This window comes from Chiloscyllium plagiosum, unplaced genomic scaffold, assembly GCF_037043375.1.
Source record: "Chiloscyllium plagiosum isolate Xiang-an unplaced genomic scaffold, Cpla_swu_hap1 HiC_scaffold_38, whole genome shotgun sequence".
In the NCBI taxonomy this organism is placed as follows: domain Eukaryota; kingdom Metazoa; phylum Chordata; class Chondrichthyes; order Orectolobiformes; family Hemiscylliidae; genus Chiloscyllium; species Chiloscyllium plagiosum.
Window position 1 is genome coordinate 34,142,465 of NW_028270176.1, and position 24,027 is coordinate 34,166,491.

Here is a 24,027-nt window from a genome sequence, read left to right on the forward strand (position 1 = left end):
GTGACCCCATACCCCCCCCCCCCCCAATGCTCGCAAACAAAACTAGAAATAGTTGGTGAAACTTGGCTAGTCTAGCAGCAGCTATGGAGAGAGAAACAGAAGTTAACGTTATCCAGGAGCTACAGTGTTAACCCTGCTCTCTCTCTCTGCACAGACGCTGCCAGACCTACTGAGTTTTTCTAGCAATCCCTGTTTCTGCTTAGTAGCTAACGATTCGCTGTCCAGGCCAACCCAGCATCCCCTTCACCAAAGGGCTGGGCATATAAACACTGGATCCAGCCAGTCACATCCTCAGATCAATTATTTCCCCTGTCATAGATTATACTGCAGGGAAACAGACCCTTCGGCCCAACTCCGACACAGATATCCGAACCTAATCCAGTCCCATTTGCCAGCACTTGGCCCATATCCCTCTAAGCCCTTCCCATTCATGTCCCCATCCAGGTGCCTTCTACATGTTGTAATTGTACCAGCCTCCACCACATCCTGACTCCAAACACACAGCACCCTCTGGGTGAAAGAGTTACCCCTTAGGTCCCTTTTATATCTTTCGCCTCCCACCCTGAACCCTATGCCCTCTAGTTCCCTCACCCAAGGGAAAAAAAAGACCTTGTCTACCGGCACAATTCCAGTGCTGGGTCTGCCTTCTGTTGGAGAGTCGGGAATGGCCTGGGGTCAGACGGGTTTCCGAGCTGCCCATTTTAGTACAGGGGCACCTCCACACTGGACAGGCTGAGAGTTAGCTGAGAAGCATTTGACTGCAAAATCAATGTGGTGGAGTTAGCTTCTATTTCAGGTTTGGATTTGAGTCAAGTGCTTTTTTTTTTCAACGCCACCACCACCCCCCCCCGCCACCCATGTCTATATCTCTGTGAGATCTCAGCTCCACCAACAACCTGCGTACGTCTCTCTCTCTCTCTCTCTCTCTGACTCAGACTGAAGTTAACGGTTGGGGTGTAGAGCCCCAGAGCCGATTCCAAGGAGCTGAGGGTCACAGCCAGGTTGGCGAGGAGGTGGTTAGCCGCCAGTAATCTCGCTAGAGCAGACAGAAGGTGCAGTTAGAATCCCAGCATGGCGATGGTTGTGCTGGGAGCTAGTCGACAGCTAACAGGCAGGGTGGGGTTGACACTGTCTCTGTTGTCTGAAGAGCTGCCCAAATCCGCCTGTGCACTGGAGCTGCGTTGAGCCACATTTTCACCCCGAGACGAGCCGCTTCTGTTAAATCTCTGTCCCCACCCAGACCCCAAACCCCGACTCAATCTGTTTCACTTGCTCCGGGGTGTTTCACTTGGTCCCACTCTGTGGGTATCAGGGCTGGGGAGGGGGGAAGTGGGGGTGAGTGGGAGTGGGGGTGAGTGGGGGGCTGCGGGGGTGAATGGGGGTTGTGGGGATGACTGGAAGATGAGTGAGGGCTGTGGGGTGGGGTGGGGGCTGTGGGAGTGACTGGGTTGGAGTGGGGGGGTATGACGGTGACTGGGGGCTGTGGGGGTGACTAGGTGTGTGGGCGGGCTGTGGGGAGGACTGGGGGTGGGGGCTGTGGGGGTAGGGGTGTGTGTGTCGGGTGACGGGGGGTATCGGGGCTGTGGGGGTGATGGGGGAGTGGGGGAGAGTGGGGGCTGTGGGGGGAAGTGGGGTGACTGAGGGGGAGTGGGGGCTGTGGAGGTGACTGGGGGGCTATGGGGGAGGAGTGGGGGTGACTGGGGGGGAAGTGGGGGATGTTGGGTGGAGTGGGGGCGGTGGAGGTGACAGGGGGGCTGTGGGGGGGGGGTGACTGGGGGGAGTGGGGCCCATGGAGGGGAGGGGGGGGGGTGGCTGGGGCGGGTGCAGGTGTTAAGAAAGGAACCCTTATTCATGTCATTATTATCAGGAGCCGAATATGACAGGTTCAGAATCCTGCAGAAAAACGAATCGGGCTCGCTTCCACAATGCAGACGGAGCTTTACTCTGTATCTAACCCCGTGCTGTCCCTGTCCCTGGGAGTGTTTGATGGAGGGACAGTGTAGAGGAAGCTTTACTCTGTATCTAACCCTGTGCTGTCCCTGTCCCTGGGAGTGTTTGATGGGGGACAGTGTAGAGGGAGCTTTACTCTGTATCTAACCCCGTGCTGTCCCTGTCCCTGGGAGTGTTTGATGGGGGACAGTGTAGAGGGAGCTTTACTCTGTATCTAACCCCGTGCTGTCCCTGTCCCTGGGAAGGTTTGATGGGGGGACAGTGTAGAGGGAGCTTTACTCTGAATCTAACCCCGTGCTGTCCTTGTCCTGGGAGTGTTTGATGGGGGACAGTGTAGAGTGAGCTTTACTCTGTATCTAACCCCGTGCTGTCCCTGTCCTGGGAGTGTTTGATGGGGGACAGTGTAGAGGGAGCTTTACTCTGTATCTAACCCCGTGCTGTCCCTGTCCCTGTCCCTGGGAGTGTTTGATGGGGGACAGTGTAGAGGGAGCATTACTCTGTATCTAACCCCGTGCTGTCCCTGTCCCTGGGAGTGTTTGTTGAGGGGACAGTGTAGAGGGAGCTTTACTCTGTATCGAGCCCCGTGCTGTCCCTGTCCCTGGGTGTGTTTGATGTGGGGACAGTGTAGAGGGAGCTTTACTCAGCCCCTGCCCTGGGAGTGGTTGATGGGGGGACAGTGTAGAGTGAGCTTTACTCTGTGTCCAACCCCGTGCTGTCCGTGTCCCTGGGAGTGTTTAATGGGGAGGGGCTGTGTAGAGGGAGCTTTACTCAGCCCCTGCCCTGGGAGTGGTTGATGGGGGGACAGTGTAGAGGGAGCTTTACTCAGCCCCTGCCCTGGGAGTGGTTGATGGGGGACAGTGTAGAGGGAGCTTTACTCAGCCCCTGCCCTGGGAGTGGTTGATGGGGGACAGTGTGGAGGGAGCTTTACTCAGCTCATGCCCTGGGAGTGGTTGATGGGGGACAGTGTAGTGTGAGCTTTACTCAGCCCATGCCCTGGGAGTGGTTGATCGGGGACAGTGTAGAGCGAGCTTTACTCAGCCCCTGCCCTGGGAGTGGTTGATGGGGGACAGTGTAGAGCGAGCTTTACTCAGCTCATGCCCTGGGAGTGGTTGATGGGGGACAGTGTAGTGTGAGCTTTACTCAGCCCATGCCCTGGGAGTGGTTGATCGGGGACAGTGTAGAGCGAGCTTTACTCAGCCCCTGCCCTGGGAGTGGTTGATGGGGGAGAGTGTAGAGGGAGCTTTACCCAGCCCCTGCCCTGGGAGTGGTTGATGGGGGAGAGTGTGGAGGGAGCTTTACTCAGCTCATGCCCTGGGAGTGGTTGATGGGGGACAGTGTAGTGTGAGCTTTACTCAGCTCATGCCCTGGGAGTGGTTGATGGGGGGACAGTGTAGAGTGAGCTTTACTCTGTGTCCAACCCCGTGCTGTCCGTGTCCCTGGGAGTGTTTAATGGGGAGGGGCTGTGTAGAGGGAGCTTTACTCAGCCCCTGCCCTGGGAGTGGTTGATGGGGGGACAGTGTAGAGGGAGCTTTACTCAGCCCCTGCCCTGGGAGTGGTTGATGGGGGACAGTGTAGAGGGAGCTTTACTCAGCCCCTGCCCTGGGAGTGGTTGATGGGGGACAGTGTGGAGGGAGCTTTACTCAGCTCATGCCCTGGGAGTGGTTGATGGGGGACAGTGTAGTGTGAGCTTTACTCAGCCCATGCCCTGGGAGTGGTTGATCGGGGACAGTGTAGAGCGAGCTTTACTCAGCCCCTGCCCTGGGAGTGGTTGATGGGGGACAGTGTAGAGCGAGCTTTACTCAGCCCATGCCCTGGGAGTGGTTGATGGGGGACAGTGTAGAGTGAGCTTCACTCAGCCCATGCCCTGGGAGTGCTTGTTGGGGGACAGTGTAGAGGGAGCTTTACTCAGCCCCTACCCTGGGAGTGGTTGTTGTGGGACAGTGTAGAAGGAGCTTTACCCAGCCCCTGCCCTGGGAGTGGTTGATGGGGGACAGGGTAGAGGGAGCTTTACCCAGCCCCTGCCCTGGGAGTGGTTGATGGGGGAGTGTGTAGAGGGAGCTTTACCCAGCCCCTGCCCTGGGAGTGGTTGATGGGGGAGAGTGTAGAGGGAGCTTTACTCAGCCCCTGCCCTGGGAGTGGTTGATGGGGGAGAGTGTAGAGGGAGCTTTACCCAGCCCCTGCCCTGGGAGTGGTTGATGGGGGACAGTGTGGAGGGAGCTTTACTCAGCTCATGCCCTGGGAGTGGTTGATGGGGGACAGTGTAGTGTGAGCTTTACTCAGCCCATGCCCTGGGAGTGGTTGATGGGGGACAGTGTAGAGTGAGCTTCACTCAGCCCATGCCCTGGGAGTGCTTGTTGGGGGACAGTGTAGAGGGAGCTTTACTCAGCCCCTACCCTGGGAGTGGTTGTTGTGGGACAGTGTAGAAGGAGCTTTACCCAGCCCCTGCCCTGGGAGTGGTTGATGGGGGACAGGGTAGAGGGAGCTTTACCCAGCCCCTGCCCTGGGAGTGGTTAATGGGGGAGAGTGTAGAGGGAGCTTTACCCAGCCCCTGCCCTGGGAGTGGTTGATGGGGGAGAGTGTAGAGGGAGCTTTACCCAGCCCCTGCCCTGGGAGTGGTTGTTGGGGGAGAGTGTAGAGGGAGCTTTACCCAGCCCCTGCCCTGGGAGTGGTTGATGGGGGGACAGTGTAGAGGGAGCTTTACCCAGCCCTGCCCTGGGAGTGGTTGATGGGGGAGAGTGTAGAGGAAGCTTTACCCAGCCCCTGCCCTGGGAGTGGTTGATGGGGGAGAGTGTAGAGGGAGCTTTACCCAGCCCCTGCCCTGGGTCTGGTTGATGGGGGAGAGTGTAGAGGGAGCTTTACCCAGCCCCTGCCCTGGGAGTGGTTGATGGGGGAGAGTGTATAGGGAGCTTTACTCAGCCCCTGCCCTGGGAGTGGTTGATGGGGGACAGTGTGGAGGGAGCTTTACCCAGCCCCTGCTCTGGGAGTGGTTGATGGGGGACAGTGTAGAGAGAGCTTTACCCAGCCCCTGCCCTGGGAGTGGTTGATGGGGGAGAGTGTAGAGGGAGCTTTACTCAGCCCCTGCCCTGGGAGTGGTTGATGGGGGACAGTGTAGAGGGAGCTTTACTCAGCCCCTGCCCTGAGAGTGGTTGATGGGGGAGAGTGTAGAGGGAGCTTTACCCAGCCCCTGCCCTGGGAGTGGTTGAGGGTGAGTTGGGGCTTTCCCCTCCCTTGTTCCTGTTGTGCCTTTGGAGATGTTTGGGGGTCCCGCCCTGGTGTCTGTTGCCCTGTGCTTTAGGGCTCGGCTCCGGGGAATGTTTTTGTCACCAGCGGATCCCCCGGCCCCAGCCCGCTCCCGGAGCCTGGGTAAATTGCTGCCAGCTTGGCCAAGCTGCGGGTGCTCCGTGGCACACCGGGGTCGGGTTTGCGCACTGGGCAGTGCTGTACTCGGTTAGTCGCACTGCCTGTTCCCTTCGCCATGAGACCGCGAGTGTGACCGTGTGTGCGTGGGTCTGTGTGTGTGACTGTGTGCGCGCGAGTGTGACTGTGTGTGCGTGGGTCTGTGTGTGTGACTGTGTGTGCGTGGGTCTGTGTGTGCGTGGGTCTGTGTGTGTGTGTGTGAGACTGTGTGTGCGGGGGTCTGTGTATGTGACTGTGTGTGTGACTGTGTGACTGTGTGTGCGTGGGTCTGTGTGTGTGACTGTGTGTGCGTGGGTCTGTGTGTGTGTGAGAGACTGTGTGTGCGGGGGTCTGTGTGTGTCTGTGTGTGTGACTGTGTGACTGTGTGTGCGTGTGTGACTGTGTGCGCGCGAGTGTGACTGTGTGTGCGTGTGTCTCTGTGTGTGTGACTGTGTGCGCGTGTGAGTGTGTGTGTGTGTGACTGTGTGCGCGTGTGTCTGTGTGTGTGACTGTGTGCACGTGAGAGTGTGTCTGTGTGTGAGTTTGTCTGTGTGTGTCTGTGTGTGCGTGTGACTGTGTGCGCGCGCGTGTCAGAATGTATCTTTATGTGCGTGTCCGAATGTGTATGTATATCTGTGTGTCCGAGTGTGTGTATATATCTGTGAGTGTGTGTATATCTGTGCGTGTGTGTATCTGTGTGTATATATCTGTGAGTGTGTGTATATCTGTGCGTGTGTGTATCTGTGTGTATATATCTGTGAGTGTGTGTATATCTGTGCGTGTGTGTATCTGTGTGTGTATATCTGTGAGTGTGTGTGTGTGTAAATTTCAGAATCAGGGTTGCGTTCCCCTGTACTGCACTGTTAATCTCAGTCAGTTCCCCTGGAGCCCAGGAGAGCAGCGTTCTGCACTGTCTCCCCATCCTCTCCCTCTCTGTCTCCCCCTCTCCCTCTCTCTCCCCATCTCCCTTTCTCCCCACCCTCTCCCCATCTCCCTTTCTCCCCACCCTCTCCCCATCTCCCTTTCTCCCCACTCTCTTCCTCTCTCCCTCTCTCTCCCCTCTCACTTTTCCCTCTCTCTCGCTCCCCTCTCCCTCTACCCCCTCTCAGTTCCCCCTCCCCTGTAGTATTCTGGAGTCCTCCCTCCCGCCCTGATCTGTGATGGGGAGACAGCTGCACTCCCCAGTCACTTGGTGTGAATACAAAAAGCAGAAGTTTTTTTTTGCCAGCGACTGCTTGCTGATTTTGCAGAGAGAGAGAGAGAGAGAGGTCGGGTCATCGCAGTTATTTTGCAGCGAGCTCGGAGCTGTTTTGCGGTTTCTCGCACGCACATACAGATCTGCAAAATAACTGAACTCCTCCAGAGCTCGCTCCGCCCGCTCTGCAGACCTGGCCCAAGTCGCTTCTCTTGGGGATGGTTTCAGTTTGTGCGTCTGGCTCGGGAGAGGTAGCTGGGCTGAGCTGGGGGTTAGTTCCCCTTTTTTTTCCCAGCCGTCACTCACACCCCCCCCCCCCCCCCCAAAACTCCTAACTGCTCTTGCAACAAAATGCTCGCTCTCTCTCTCTCTCACTCTCTTCACCCCCCAACCTCGCTTTGCTACACAGCCTCAGGAAATTAGAGCAGGAAACATGAGTTTTGTGGCCGGAAGCCTCCTCGATTGAGATAAGGCACCTGATGAAATTTGCTTTTGAGTTTAATGTCAATTTCGCTTTAAATAAACGCGCACCATCCTTGAACTGACGTTGGGCGGGGGGGGGGGAGATAGAATACCTCTCCTGGTCTCCCTGTCCCTCTCTCCGGACACTTCCCTCCGCTCTACCTCCAGCTCTCCAGCTCCTGAAGGAATGGTCATCGCCAATGTTCACACCGACTGGTCACTTTTACATAATTCCCCCACTCTCCCCTCTTCACCCACGGCAGAGCTCCACTCCGAAACCATCTAGATTGGGACCTGGATTGGGACGGTTCAGAGGGATGTGAGCCAAGTGCTGGCAGATGGGACTAGATTGCATTGGGATATCTGGGTCGGCATGGACGGGTTGGGCCGAAGGGTCTGTTCTCACTGTCCATGACTGGATAAGGTGTGTGTTTGAGGGCGTGGGGAGGCACAGGTGAGATGTGGGGAAGGAGAGAGAGAGAAAGAGTGAGTGTGTGTGTGTGTTCGAGAGAGATAGAAAGAACGAGAGAGGAAACCGCCCTAGAGTTCTTTAGATTTTGCAAAAACAAAATCTCTCCAACTCCAATGGGTCACACCCCAAACCGCTTAAAAAATCAGATCGCAATTCGTAAATTCTGCATGGACCGCGGATTTGATCCTGACAAAATTCTCTCCTCAGGACTGAGAGATGGGAGGTGTCTTCCCCAGAGATGGAGAGAAGCTCCTGACGAAGACAACAGCCTCTTCAGTGGTTTTTCTGTTTGCAATATGTGCATTTGAGAGTTGAGAGAGTGTGCGTCCGCCGGACACTGGGGTTTATCTCTCTCTCTCTGGTTGTTAAATTGCAAACTTCGAACCGCTAACGGGAAGGAAGAGAGTTTCACTGGAAGGAAAGAGTGGGGAGAGAGAGAGAGAGAGAGAAGGCGCGCTCTGTTGAGTTTGACATGAAAGCTGCTGTGGGTGGCTTCGTTTCCCCTGTCAGCTCCGGGCTGCAGCAGCCTCTGAGCTGTCTCCTGTGTGTGTGTTACCTTGATGGTGCAGTCCATTATGTCCAGCGCCCCGCTCCAGGAGGCACCAGGTATCTCCTTGTCTCCCTGTCCCTCTCTCCGGCTCTCTCTCTCTCACTCACGGGCCGCTCCTGTCGCTCGCTGGGGTCGGTAGGGTTTTTTTTTTAACGCTACCGGATGAGAAAAAAACTGTGTGTTCTAAACTTGGGAAGTGAAGTCAGCATGCAGTGTAAGGTCTCCTGCTATTGGCGGAGCTCGGGCTGAGTGCTGCACTCAGGCAGCACACGCTCAGGGTTGACAGCAAACTAACACAAGCTCAGAGGATGAGAGAGAGAGAGAGAGAGTGTGTGTGTGCAAGAGAGAGAGAGAGAGGAGGCAAGACGGAGGGAGACAAAGAGAGGTAGAGAGTGTGCATGAGGGAGGGAGGGTGTACGTGTCTGCGAGAGGGAGAGCTGGAGGGGAGAGAGAGCGAGTATGTGTGAGGGGGAGAGAGGGAGAGGCAGACAGAGAGTGAGTTTGCGTGTGTGAGACAGGGAGTGAGTGAGAGGGTAATTGAGAGAGGGAGAGTGCGTTGGAGAGTGAGAGCGAGGGAGAGAGGAATGCAAAAGAGCGGGGGAGAGTGCATAAGGGAGAAGGGAACAAAGTGTGTGGATAAGGGGGAGAGAGAGAGGTTAAAAGAGAGTGCGTAATAAACTTGGAGAATGGATAATAGCGATAGAGTGGATAATATAGATAGAGAGTGAGAGACGGTGAGACAGTGTGGGTAAGAGAAATAGAGAGGGTAATGGTGATAGAGAGTGCGTAATGGAGATAGAGAATGTGTAATAATGAGAGAGTGGATAATAGAGTTAGAAAGTGGATAATAGAGAAAGAGAGTTGTGAAGGGAGATGGAGAATGGGTAATAGCAGCAGAGAGTGGCTAACGGAGGTAGAGAGTGGTTCAGAGAGATAAAGATTGAGTAACAGAGATTGAGAGTAGGCAATAGAGATAGAGAGTGGGTAATAGAAATTGGGATTGGGTCAGGGAGATAGTGAGTGGGTAATGGAGATAGAGAGTGGGAAATGGAGATAGAGAGTGGGTGATGGAGATAGAGAGTGGGTGATGGAGATAGAGAGTGGGAAATGGAGATAGAGAATGGGTAATGGAGATGAGAGTGGATAGTGGAGATAGAGAGTGGGTATTGGAGACAGAGAGTGGGAAATAGAGATAGAGAGTGGGTAATGGAGATAGAGAGTGGGTAATAGAGATAGAGAGTGCATAATGGAGATAGAGAGTGGGTAATGGAAATAGTGAGTGGGTAATGGAGATAGTGAGTGGGTAATGGAGATAGAGAGTGGGTAATGGAGATAGAGAGTGGGTAATAGAGATAGAGAGTGGGTGATGGAGATAGATAGTGGGTAATGGAGATTGTGAGTGGATAATAGAGATAGAGAGTGGGTAATGGTAATAGAGAGTGAGTAGTGGAGATAGAGAGTGGGTCATGAAGATAGAGAGTGTGTAGTGGAGATCGAGAGTGGGTAATGGAGATCGAGAGTGGGTGATGGAGATAGAGAGTGGGTGATGGAGATAGAGAGTGGGTGATGGAGATAGAGAGTGGGTGATGGAGATAGAGAGTGGGTGATGGTGATAGAGAGTGGGTAATGGAGGCAGACAGTGGGTAATGGAGATAGAGAGTGGGTAATGCAGATGAGAGTGGGTAGTGGAGATAGAGAGTGGGTAATATAGATTGAGTGTACGTATTGGAGATAGAAAGGGGCTAATTAGAGATAGAGAGTGGGTAGTGGAGATAGAGAGTGGGTAATGGAGATAGAGAGTGGATAATGGAGATAGAGAGTCGGTAATAGAGAGACAGAGTGGGTAATCGAGATAGTGGGTAATGGAGATAGAGAGTGGGTAATGGAGATAGAGAGTGGGTAATGGAGATAGAGAGTGGGTAATAGAGATAGAGAGTGGGTGATGGAGATAGAGAGTGTGTAATTGAGATAGAGAGTGCATAATAGAGAGACAGAGAGGGTAATAGAGATAGTTAGTGGGTACTGGAGATAGAGTGGGTAATGGAGATAGAAAGTGGGTAACAGAGATAGAGAGTGGGTAGTGAAGATAGAGAATGGGTAACAAGAGATAGAGAGTGGGTAATGGAGATAGAGAATGGGTAATAGAGATAGAGAGTGGGTGATGGAGATAGAGACTGCATAATAGATATACAGAGTGGGTAATATAGATAGAGAGTGGGTAGTGGAGATAGAGAGTGGGTAGTGGAGATAGAGAGTGGGTAGTGGAGATAGAGAGTGGGTCATGAAGATAGAGAATGTGTAGTGGAGATAGAGAGTGGGTAATGGAGATAGAGAGTGGGTGATGGAGATAGAGAGTGGGTGATGGAGATAGAGAGTGGGTAATGGAGATAGAGAGTGGTTAATGGAGGTAGAGAGTGGGTAGTGGAGGTAGAGACTGCATAATAGATGTACAGAGTGGGTAATAGAGATAGAGAGTGTGTAGTGGAGATCGAGAGTGGGTAGTGGAGATAGAGAGTGGGTAATAGAGATAGAGAGTGGGTGATGGAGATAGAGAATGGGTGATGGAGATAGAGAGTGGGTAATGGAGATAGAGATTGTGTAATTGAGATAGAGACTGCATAATAGAGAGACAGAGTGGGTAATAGAGATAGAGAGTGGGTAGTGGAGATAGAGAGTGCGTAGTGGAGATAGAGAGTGGGTAACAGAGATAGTTAGTGGGTAATGGATATAGAGAGTGGGCAATGGAGGTAGAGAGTGGGTAATGGAGATAGAGAGTCGGTAATAGAGAGACAGAGTGGCTAATCGAGATAGAGAGTGGGTGGTGGAGATAGAGAGTGGGTAATGGAGATAGAGAGTGGGTAATGGAGATAGAGAGTGGGTAATAGAGATAGAGAGTGGGTGATGGAGATAGAGAGTGTGTAATTGAGATAGAGAGTGCATAATAGAGAGACAGAGAGGGTAATAGAGATAGTTAGTGGGTACTGGAGATAGAGAGTGGGTAATGGATATAGAAAGTGGGTAACAGAGATAGAGAGTGGGTAGTGAAGATAGAGAATGGGTAACAAGAGATAGAGAGTGGGTAATGGAGATAGAGAGTGGGTAATAGAGATAGAGAGTGGGTGATGGAGATAGAGACTGCATAATAGATATACAGAGTGGGTAATATAGATAGAGAGTGGGTAGTGGAGTTAGAGAGTGGGTAGTGGAGATAGAGAGTTGGTAGTGGAGATAGAAAGTGGGTCATGAAGATAGAGAATGTGTAGTGGAGATAGAGAGTGGGTAATGGAGATAGAGAGTGGGTGATGGAGATAGAGAGTGGGTGATGGAGATAGAGAGTGGGTAATGGAGATAGAGAGTGGTTAATGGAGGTAGAGAGTGGGTAATGGAGGTAGAGACTGCATAATAGATGTACAGAGTGGGTAATAGAGATAGAGAGTGTGTAGTGGAGATCGAGAGTGGGTAGTGGAGATAGACAGTGGGTAATAGAGATAGAGAGTGGGTGATGGAGATAGAGAATGGGTGATGGAGATAGAGAGTGGGTAATGGAGATAGAGATTGTGTAATTGAGATAGAGACTGCATAATAGAGAGACAGAGTGGGTAATAGAGATAGAGAGTGGGTAGTGGAGATAGAGAGTGCGTAGTGGAGATAGAGAGTGGGTAACAGAGATAGTTAGTGGGTAATGGATATAGAGAGTGGGCAATGGAGGTAGAGAGTGGGTAATTGAGATAGAGACTGCATAATAGATATACAGAGTGGCTAATAGAGATAGAGAGTGGGTAGTGGAGATAGAGAGTGGGTAACAGAGATAGAGAGCGGGTAGTGGAGATAGAGATTGGGTAACAGAGATAGAGAGTGGGTAATGGAGATAGAGAGTGGGTAATGGTGATAGAGAATGGATTATTGAGTTGGAGAGTGGGTAATGGAGATAGAGAGTGTTTAATAGAAATAGAGAGTGTCTAATGGAGATAGAGAGTGGGTAATAGAGATAGAGAGTGGTTAATAGAAATAGAGAGTGTCTAATGGAGATAGAGAGTCGGTAATAGAGATAGGCATTCGGTAATAGAGATCGAGAGTGGGTAACAGAGATAGAGAATGGGTAATAGAGATAGAGAGTGGGTAACAGAGATAGGGAGTGCGTAATGGAGATAGGGAGTGGGTAATGGAGATAGAGAGTGGGTAATAGAGATAGACAGTGTCTAATGGAGATAGAGAGTGGATAATGGAGATAGTCAGTGGGTAATAGGGATAGAGAGTGGGTAATAGAAATAGAAAGGGGATGATAGAGAGTGGGTAATAGAAATAGAAAGGGGGTAATAGAGATGGAGATTGTGTAATAGAGATAGAGCGTGAGTAAGAGAGGTAGAGAGTGGATAAGAGCGCATGTTGGTAATGGAGGGAGAGAGTCGATAAGGGAGAAACAGTGTGGGAAATGGAGAGAGTGGGCAAGGGAGAGACAGTGTGGACATGGGAGAGAGAGTGGTTAAGGGAGTGTGAGTGGGTAATGAAGCGAGATTGTAGGTAAATGAGAGAGGGAGAGAGAGAATGGCTACGGGAGAGTAGGCAATATAGAGAGTGTAGGTAAGTGAGAGAGGGATTGAGTAAGAGAGTGTGGACAATAGAGAGAGTGGGTAAATGGGAGAGACTGTGCGTAAGGGAGAGAGAGTGTGTGTATGAGGGAGGGAGAGAATGGTTAAGAGAGGCAGGGAGGGTAATGGTGTGAATAGACAGTGTGTGGGTAGGAGAGAGATGCAGAGAGGGTAATAGAGAGAGTGTGTGTGTAGGTGAGTGATACAGAGAGAGTAATATAGAGATACAGAGAGGGTAATAGAGAGTGTGTGTGTGTAGGTGAGTGATACAGAGAGAGTAATATAGAGATACAGAGAGGGTAATAGAGAGTGTGTGTGTGTAGGTGAGTGATACAGGGAGGGTAATATAGAGGTAGTGAGAGGGTAACAGAGAGTGAGTGTGGCTAAGAGAGAGTTACAGAGCTTGTAACAGAAAGAGTGTGTGGGTAAAAGAGAGAGAGAAAGAGGGAGTGAGAGAGTAACACAGGTGGAGTGCACAAGATACAGAGTTTGTTTCAGGAAGAATGGGTAACAGAGGGAGGGAGATACAGAGTTTATTACAGCGAGACTAAGAGAGAGATGGGTAACAGAGAGGGAGAGAGATATGGAGTGAGTCACAGAAGGAGAGATGGGTAACAGAAAAGAACAGAGAGGGTGACAGAGCAACTCAAAGACATAAAGATAGAGTAGATAACAGGGAAGAGATTCATGGAGGGTAACAGAGAGAGCGAGATAGAGGGACAAACTGACAATGAGATCGGAGAGTCAAACTAACAGAAAACATAGAGAACAAGATAAATAAAACAGAAAGAAAGTGACCATAGAGAGAGAGAGAGAGAGAGAGAGGAAAAAGTGATCTCAAGGAGGAAGTGACTAGCACAGGGAAAGCTGAGAAAGGACAGAGAGTGATGGACAGTTATAGGAAGCTGAGCAAGGGAATCTTGCAGCAAGCTCTTAGAAAAGACAAGACAGCACATAGTGCAGAGAGAGAACTGTGGGGAGGGAGAGAAAGAATACAGAAAGAGGGAGATCAGAGAGAAAGAGAGTAGCACACAGAATGAGAGAGAAAGACAGAGTGAAAAGAGCCGAGAGAGAGAGAGAGACCCGAGATACAGACAGTGAGAGAGAGTGAGAGGAAGAGAGAGGCAGATTAATACAGTGCGATGGAGATCAGGGCGTCTGTAACAGAAATATCAGCGATAAAGAGAAAAACAGAGAGCTCAGAGAGACTGAGCAACACAGTGAAAGAGGGACATGCTGGTGATTAACAGCAAAGTCAGAAAGAAATAGAAATGTAGAGGACAAGGTCTCAAAGAGAGAGAGAGAGAGACAGTATAGCACAGAATATAAGAGAGTTCAGAGAGAACAACCGCAAAACACCTTCTGGCTGAAAGGTAGGGACACTACCATTACATCATGAGGACCAGTTGCTGCAATTTTGTTTTGTTAATGGCCATTAAGATACTTTGTGACAGAGTCAGGGGTATGTTAACAGTTATCAGACAAACAAAAGGAGAATTTCAGAATAACATAATTATCTTTCCCTCAGCAGATGCTACAATTTATGACATGGAATTGGATTAAGTCAAAGATCTTTTGTATGTGAACAAGCCAGCAGACGGAGCATAGTGCAACCTATAGAACATCTACCTAAGTGTTAGAGAGGCAATGATCGAGAGAAACAGAGTAAGATAAAATTTGATGGGAGAGGGAGAGTATCAAATAACAAATATAGCAATAAGTAAGGACACCTTGATGGTTCAGTGGTTAGTACTATTGCCTCAAATTGCTAAGGACCCAGGTTCAGTTCCACCCTTGGGTGACTAGCTGTGTGGAATTTGGACATTATCTACGTGGGACCCCACCCAGATGCTCCGATTTCCCTCCACAGTCCAGAGACGTGCTGGTCAGGTGGATTAGCCACGGGGTGGGGTAAAGGGATGGATCTGGATGGGATGCTCTTCAGCACGTGACTGTGGACTTGATGAGCCTAATAGTCTGCTTTCACACAGTAAGAATTCTGAGATTCTAAGTCTATAAAGTGGTGAATATTCCTTCCATGATTCACTAGTGTTAGTTATAAAGCTGTAAGCATGGAAACAGAACCTTCAGTCCAACTCATCCATGCCAACCAGATACTCTAAATTAATTTAGTCCCATTTTCCAGCACCCGGCCCATATCCCTCCAAACCCTTCCTATTCATGTCTCCATCCAGATGCCTTTTAAATGTTGCAATTGTACCAGAATCCACCACTTCCTCTGGCAGCTCATTCCATACACACACCACCCTCTGGGTGAAAAAGTTGCTCCTTAGGTCTCTTTTAAGTCTTTCACCTTAAACCTATGCCCTCTAGTTTTGGACTCCCCCACCCTGAGGAAAAGACCTTGAACACTCACTCTGTCCATGCCCCTCATGATTTTATAAACCACTATAAAGTTGCCCCTCAGCATCTGAAACATAAGCTGAAAGGAACTAAGGGTTATAGTGAGAAGGCAGATGAGTGGAGCTGAGTCCATGAAAAGATCAGTCACGATCTTAATGAATGGGAAAGCAGGCTTGAGGGGCTGAATGGTCTACCTCTGCTCCTTAGGAAGCATAATCTTTGAGCTTTGGTTTCTGAACTTTTCTTTTATTGATTAAGTTGTCTGCTCACCTGCTCATCAACTGAGAAGGATGGAAGCATCTGGACTCATTCGGAGTATCCCTAATGCAAAATAGTAACGAGGGATATTCCTTTTTTTCCAAACATTTGGATTTTCTTGGCAATTAGCTCTCATCATGGTCTTCAAATGATGCTAAGAGGCTGCAGGGTGACTTGGACAGACTGGATGAGTGTTCAAATACTTTGGCAAATGCAATATAATGTGGATATTCAAAGTTTGTGAGAAGATTTGTAGCTCGTGTGCTCGTTATTGTGGTTCTGTTCGCCGAGCTGGGAATTTGTGTTGCAGACGTTTCGTCCCCTGTCTGGGTGACATCCTCAGTGCTTGGGAGCCTCCTGTGAAGCGCTTCTGCTGCTGCTGCTGCTTTCTGCAGTAGCTGGTATATTGGGTCCAGGTCTATCAACAAACACATCGACCTGGACCCAATATACCGACCACTGCAGCGGACAGCTGGAACTGACAACCGGAAGCGGCAGAGACAAACCACTATAAATGCCGGAGGAAAGATCACAGAAGCGCTTCACAGGAGGCTCCCAAGCACTGAGGATGTCACCTAGACAGGGGACGAAACGTCTGCAACACAAATTCCCAGCTCGGCGAACAGAACCACAACAATATTATGGATAAATGTGAGGTTATCCACTTTGGCCACTAAAACAGGAAGGCAGATTATTGTCTGAATGGTGGCAGTTTAGGAAAAGGTGAGGTGTAACAAGACCTCGGTGTCATGGTGGAACATTCGCTGAAAGTTAGTATACAGTGCAGCAGGCAGTGAGGAAAGCTAATGACATGCTGGCCTTTATAGTGAGAGGATTGGAGTATCGAACTAAGGATGTCTTGTTGCAGTTGTACAGGGCCTTGGTGAGGCCACATCTGGAGTATTGTCTGCAGTTTTGGTCTCTGAGTCTGAGGAAGGACATTCTTGTTATTGAGGGAATCCAGTGATGGTTCACCTGCCTGATTCCCGGGATGGCAGGACTGACATATGAAGAAAGACTGGATCAACTGGGCTTGTACTCACTGGAATTTAGTAGAATGAGGGGGAATCTCTTAGAAACATAAAATCCTGATGAGACTGGACAGGATAGATGCGGGAAGAATGTTCCTGATGTCGGGGAAGTCCAGAACTATGGGTCACATTCTATGACTTAAGGGTAAGCCATTCAGCACTGAGATGAGGAAGAATTTCTTCACTCAGAGAGTTGGGAATCTGTGGAATTCTCTCCCACAAGAAACTGTAGGGATATTCATTGGATATATTCAAGAGGGAGCTGGATGTGGCCCTTGCAGATAAAGGGATCAAGGGGAATGGGGAGAAAGCGAGAAGCGGATACTGAGATTACATAATCAGCCACGATCATATTAAATGGTGCTACAGGCTTGAAGGGCCGAATGGCCTACTCCTGTGCCTATTTTCTGTGTTTCTGTTTCTAAAGTTTGATGCCCTTTTCCAAATTCTCCTTGAGATTGCGAATGATAAATGGCTGTAAATTGTTATATTCCTGAGCCAATGATTTATTCAATTGATTCAATTATTTCCTTGAATATCTGTGACGTGAAACTGTAACCTTGATCTGATTGTATTTCTTCACGTAATTTCGGTCTTGAATAAAATTGAACTAACTCCGTGTTCCCATTTTCACAATTAAGCGCTGATGCCTAATGCACAATCCTTCTGCTAAGCAGTTCTTTAAAATTTAGTATTGGAATTGAAGGCACAAGATTAATTGAGCATTTGGTTTTCCTCACTACCTGACATGCTTGGCATATCTGACATTGTTTGACCACTTTGTTATGTCACCATAAGCAATACACATTTCAATGTTTTAGCCCATGACCTCTTAATAATTAAATAAGCTGACGTTGGAAATTCAACTGCCCCTCGTGAGATTTAATTATAATGCTCAGATAGAACCACCACCCGATAAACTGCTCCCGTTCTTCATTGGCTCGTATCTGAGGTGGTCTCTGTTTTTCCTTTAAGACTTTATCTTTTGTGTACAGCACTTGGATATCGATTCTGATTCAATCACTGTGTGGGCTGCTTAGTGCTATGATTTCTATTCAGAGTCCATTGATTGTGTTTCTATTGGAGAAGCTAAGCGAAACAGGTAAACCTCATTTTCTTAAGTTTGAATTTTATTTTTGGTAAATTTTATCTAATGACTGGATTTCCAAGTCGTTTCCATCTTTCATTGATTCCTTTTCCTGCTGGCTACATCTATGGGCTTGAGATCTAGTCACAACACAGTCAGGAAGCAGCACAGGTGTTTGGCATCTCCTGTAGCACCCCAGTTACTCTGAATTGCACTGGGTGTTCCACCAGCCTTAGTGAGGCTAATAGTGAATCACCCAAAGATATGACCTCACTATTTATTAAGTCAGGCTTCAATCCAACTTTATATAATGGGCCTGTTTTGTAACCTCTGTTTGTCCCTTCATTAACCCCTCTGGAAAACAGACAATATCATTAGGCAGCAACTGGATTTGAAGGAGGAGCAAGTTACTGCAGTTGCTGGAATCTGTACTGAAAACAAAACTTGTGGAAGCCCGCGGCTGGTCAGGCAGTATCTGTGGAGAGAGAGCAAGGTAATGTTTTATTTTTCGATGACTCTTCAGTAGAGCTTTTTGTAATGCTCTCAGCATCAGATCTGACTTGGTCCAGTGTCTCTCAATATCTTTATTGATTAATTCTTTGCCTTGAAGTATCTCACCTTTTGAAATAAAATACTCAGAACATCCAGCAGTCTGATCCTCTTTGTCAATACTTAAAAGATAAACTTTCACGACTGTATTGAGACAACTCTTGCTTGTTATTGTGTTCAAGGGAAGCATGTTCCCTCTGTGCTCCTGCCACAGTTCTACTGCTTACTTCCTTCACAGACGTCCCCTTTCTGAAGAGCGTTTAGGCCTCCAAACTGGTCTCCCATTTAACTTCCAACAATTGGGTTTGGTCTGTCCAGGAGAAAGTGAGGACTGCAGATGCTGGAGACCAGAGTCGAAAAGTGTGGCGCTGGAAAAGCACAGCATCCGAGGAGCAGGAGAATCAACATTTCGGGTATAAGCCCTTCATCAAGGAGAGAGAGATCATGCCCAAAATATCGATTCTCCTGCTCCTCGGATGCTGCCTGATCCGTTGTGCTTTTCCTGTGCCACACCTTTCGACTTCAGGATGTTCAGTATTATGACAATGTTTCTTTCATTATGGGTCTGGCATTGTCTTTATTTCGCTGACATCCTTCTGTGTATTCTCCCAAATATGACCTCTTCCATTCATAGGTTTTCCACTGTTCAATGTCCTTATGAATTCCTAAATGAGCATCTCCGCACTGGTAACTGCGTATGTGAGATAAAATATTCCTCAGAACTGCTGCTATCCTGATCTTTCACGATTCGATGCTCATCCAAAAGCAGTTTTAGGTTTTCATTCTCATCATCAGAATTTTCCTTGTGTTTTCTTACTTCAATAATCAAAGTCATTATTTCTTTTCCTCTTGCAAGTTCTCCAGGTGACTTCTGGTTGGACATCTTTCTTGTCATCCTGAATTTTAACTGATACATTCCAAAGCCAAGCTCATGCATGTTATGAATCACCTTTTTAATCTTTTCATGGTCCGCAGATTGTTCTTCTGACAAACAAAGGGATGTGGTCAGAGCTGGACCTGTCAAAATACCCGGTAAAATGAAGGTCCAAATATCTGTGGCCTCTCCTTCTGACCAGTTGCATACTCAAGTGAAATGCAGACCTTCCAGCTCTATCCTCAGTAACATGAGGCACTAGGTTTAAAGAATAAGGAACAATACAGAACAGGAACAGGCCCTTCAGTCCTCCAAGCGTCCACTTACACATTTTGCCCATTCATTCGAAAACTACAGGACCCATGTCCCTCTACTCCCTTCAGATTCATGTATTCATCCAGGTGCTACTTGAATGCTGATATTGTGTCTGGCAGCACATTCCAGGCCCTCACCATCCTTTGCGTAGACTCGTTGTTCGATCAAATCTCTCATTGGAATCAAAATCATCCTAATCCCTAATTTCTCCTCCTTTACTCCAAGTTCACCTGTAATCAAACCATGTTGTCTAGTTTCCTTCTCTCTTTGGATTCTAAACTATTTATTAAAAGCTCCATCTCCTTTTCCATTGGTCTTTATTGTTTCTTTTTAATCTAATTTAGTTTTTAAACACTCTTTGCCTCTTTTCATTATTCTCTTATTTCTCATCTTCTTCCCATTTCTTTTTCTAGAGTCATAGAGAGCCATACAGCACGGAAACAGACCCTTCAGTCCAACTCATCCATGCTGACCAGATGTCCTAAATTAATCTATTCCTATTTGTTAGCATTTGTCACAAATTCTCTTAAGGTGCCTCTTAAATGCTGTAATTGTAGCAGCCTCCACCACTTCTTCTGGCAGCTCATTCCATACACGCACCACCCTCTGGGTGAAAAAGTTGCCCGTCAGGTGCCCTTTAATCTTTCCCTTCTCACCTTACGTCTATGCCCACTAGTTTTAGACTCCCCTACCCCAGGGAAAAGACCTTATCTATTCACCCTATTGTTACGACACAGCAGTAAATCCTTCTGCTAATTAAACCAAGTTAACCTCACCTTATAATCTGTTAAAGTATGAGTGACAGAGAACTACCCAAATTCCACTATTTAACAAAAAAATATCAATTTTATTCTTTAACATTAAAGTGACCTGTTTACAACTCTAAGCCTCCTTTCTCTTGAGGGTGTGTTATCTCCCTCCCACTCTATAACAATATACTGATCTGATAAAGCCCCTATTAAATTTACAGTAACTCAAGTTTCAAAACCAGTCAGCGGCTGTTGTCTTCGGTGTCGAACTTCCTCTGTTTGTAGATCTCCCTGGGTCATCTCGGTCTTCTGCTGCATAGAATTTTCACGTGAAAAGGTACCTTTTGTGGAGAGTTTTTGGGCAGTCTGTCTGACAATGGCAGGTGGAGCTCTTTCTGTCTAACTGTCCAAAATGCCTGCTTTCTAAACCCCACCTATCGGATCATCTCATTGGTTCGATGTTGTCAAAACAATAAAATTCAAATTTGATTGGGTTTTAGTATCTTGGGGCTTAATTTAAACTGATTGGTTAAATTCAAACTGCTGTGAAAACAACTAGTATCTAATTTAAGCCAAAATGTTACATCTTTCAATTTTCCAGCACATTCTATGACAGGACAGGTAGTTACCAGATCTCACTCTCTCTTAAAGGTCCAGTGCATGTCATGAACTTCATAAAATCTCCCCCTTAAGAAAAGAAAATGAACGATCATAATGAAAGGATGGATTCTTTTTTTCTATTTCTCAACCCCATTACTATGAAATACATAAGGCATTAATCCCAGTTCATATTAACTTCTGCACACACACATAACTTTGGTATCTGTTCAATCTTATCTATACTTTATCCATTAAATCCGTGATAACACATCTGCTATCACATTCTTACGATCCGCAACATGTACGATTTGTTCATTAAAAGTCTGTAACATAAGACTCCAACAAAATAGTCTCATATTCTTTTATCTAAAACATCCCAATGTAAGCAGATTGTGATCCATGTACCTCACCATCTCAGACCCATTGTTCATGACATACAAATTAAAATGTTGTAAGGCTAGTACCGAACTCAATAGTTCTTTTTTGATCGTAGAATATTTTCTCTGGTCAGTGTTGAGTTTCTTTGAAAAGTAACCAACTGGCAGTTCAATTCCATCATCATCTTCCTGTAGGAGTACAGCTCCAGCTCCTATGTCACTAGCATTGATGGCAACTTTGATGGGTTTCAAAATGTTTGGTGTTGCTAAAACTGGGTGGTGGTCAATACTGCTTTTAAATGATCAAATGCCACCTGGCATTGTTCGGTCCACCAAAATTTTGTGTTCTTCTTCAGAAAATCGGTTAACAGAGCCCCTACACTGCTGAACTTTGAACAAACTTCCGATAGAATTCACTTAGTCCCAAAAATTGAAGCACCTCTTTCTTTGAGGTTGGTCATGGAAATTCCTCGATGGCCTTCATCTTTGCATTCTATGGGGTCCATCTTCCATGACCAATGTTACGTCCCAAGAACATCACCTCTGCTTTCACAAATTCAGTTTTATTTAAGTTTATCACCAGTTTTGCTTCTCGTAACAGTTCGAAGAGCTCTGCCAACTGTACCATGTGATCTTTCCAGGACTTACTAAAGATCACTACATTGTCCAGATAGACTGCACAGTTTATTAACCCAGCCACAACTCTGGTCATGAGACTTTGGAATGTGGCTGGTGCATTCTTCATTCCAAAGTGTATCACTTTGAACTGATATAGCCCATTTGGGGTTAGAAATGCAGAAACCTCTTCCGCTTTCTCTGATGAAGGTACCTGCCAATAACCACGCAGGAAGTCCAACTTGGTGATGTAACTGGCTTGTCCAATTTTCTCGATACAGTCCTCCAATCTTGGAGGAGTCTGATTTTGTTACAGTGTTGACCTTCTGATAGTCCACACAAAACCATTGAGTCCTGTCAGGCTTGGGAACTTACACAATCGGTGAACTCCACTCGCTCTGACTCGGTTCGATGGTATCTTTCTTGAGCATTGCATCCACTTCCCTCTGGACCTGCCTGGCTTTGAAAGGATTAAGCCTGTAGGGTTGTTGCTTTATCTACATCTACCTCATGTACAACAGTATTCGTCCTCCCCATCTTATTTCTACATTTGTCCTCATATTGTTGCAACAAGCCTTTCAACTGGGTTCTCTGCTCCTGAGGCAGATAGTTACTAACCTATCCCACTCCTCAAGGACTTCCTCATTGATAACATACTGTGAGTCACATTGAACTCCACAACATCTGGATTTGAAATCTCACTCTGTAGGGCAATAATGTAACACCTGTTTCTCCAGTTCCTTCTCTCTATTATAATAAAGTTTCAAAATATTCACATCATACCCCATACAGTTTTTTCTACCTGGCATCTTTACCAGATAGTTCACCTGATTCAACTTTTTCCCAATTTGATAGGGACCACTAAACCTGGCTTTGAAGTGACCTCTTATCACTGGTAACAGTACTAACACGTCATCCCCTTGGAAAAATGTCTGAATTTCTGAATTTCTCTCTGCTTTATTCATGCTGTGTCCTCTTCAGGTGCTGTTCAGCTTTAGTCTCTCCTTCACCTGTGATACATAATCTAAGTGTGAGATCTCCGACTTTGGTCCTGTCAATTCCTCTTTAATTTCAAAGGGCCTCTCACTTCCTGTCCGAATATTAACTCAAAGGGAGTAAACTGAGTAGATTCATTTGGGGCATCTCTAATGGCAGACAATGTGATTGGGATACCTTTATCCCAATCATTCGGGTAATCCTGACAGTACGCTCTCAACATGGGCTTCAGGGTCTGATGCCACCTTTCTAAAGCTCCCTGGGATTCAGGGTGATACGCACTGGATTTAAAGGGCTGTATACCTAAGCTGTGTCCATAACCTCCCTCAAAAGCCTGGTGGTAAATTTAGACCCTTGGTCCAACTGAATCTCTCTGGGTAGCCCATACCGTGTGAAGAAAGCTACTAACTCCTCTACCACCCTTTTTGCCTTGATACTCCATAACGGAATTGCCTCCGGAAACCTGGAGACACATCCATTATTGTTCCCAGTTTTAGTTCTGGGGAGGGGACCGACACAATCGATTATAACCCGGGTGGAAGGTTCTTCAAATGTGGGAATTGACAACAAAGGGGCTGGTTTTATTACCGTCTGTGGCTTACCTACCATTTGGCATGTTTGGCAAAAGTTAAGCACAATCTTGGGCATTTCAGACCAATAAAAATGTTTTGTACCTTAGCCTGAGTCTTTCGTACCCCTAGGGTACAGGTAGTTCATGTGCTATCTGTAACACCTCCTGTCTGGATGCTATTGGCAACACACTCTGGTGCACTTTGGCCCATTTATCCTCCGCATCAACCTGCCGTCATCTCTATTTCTACCTTAGGATTCTATCTTTCAGATAATAGTCCTTCAGAATATTCCCTGCCTCCTTTTCGGAGTATGCATCCACATATATATCTTTTGTCGTCTTGTCTTGCTGTTGCAAGTTCATTAGCCTTTCAGGAGTAAACTCTTCTGTCTGACCCTCTGCCTGTTCAGGTTTCTCCTGCACCATTACATCAAACAGGGTGTCCGCAAACCGAACCACAACTCCTTCATCTTTCTCTTTAGTTTTTGTTTTGTGTTGTAACTTACGGTAGTGGGATTTTGTTACAATCTGGGAAAATACCAAGATATTTCTGCTTTAACTCCTCAGTTTCTTGATCTTCCCTGGGCTTTTCCACAACAAGGGGGTGTCACTCCCACCGCGGATCCTGCCTAATCATTCCCAAGAACAAACTGAATTCCTGAAACTGACAATCTGTCAATCACTCCCACAGTAATTTCCCCAGTCTTGAGTTGGCACTCCAACCTGATCTTACACAGGGGAACGCTAAATGTCTGCCCACCTATCCCACAAACTACCACAATCTCAGGTAACAGATCAGAAAGAGTGCAGATTCACTCATCCCTTACTATCAGTGACTGGTTAGATCCTGTATCTCTCAGAACTATAGCTTCTTGTCCTTCTCTCCCCCTGAGTAAACTTTACCCACAGAGGTGAATTCTTTGGTGAGGTCAGGTACTAACTCCATACCCAGCCCCTACCTGGACTGTGCACTTTCCTGCAGCTCCTTGGCTCTCCTTGTGGTCTCCTTTACTCCCTTCACTAATGC

The 24,027-nt window shown here is 47.7% G+C and overlaps 1 protein-coding gene across 1 annotated transcript in view; it reads right to left on the bottom strand.

The window, feature by feature from the left end:
• The window catches only part of LOC148139427 (retroviral integration site protein Fli-1 homolog), a gene marked incomplete at its 3' end in the record, with an annotated part of 225,756 nt that extends 217,553 nt beyond the window's left edge, over positions 1 to 8,203 (bottom strand). The window contains exon 1 of the mRNA XM_087980949.1: positions 8,032 to 8,203. Within this exon, the coding sequence (XP_087837075.1) occupies positions 8,032 to 8,049 (18 nt within the window). The remainder of the gene's footprint in view (positions 1 to 8,031) is intronic.
• Between the last annotated feature and the right edge of the window lie 15,824 nt (positions 8,204 to 24,027).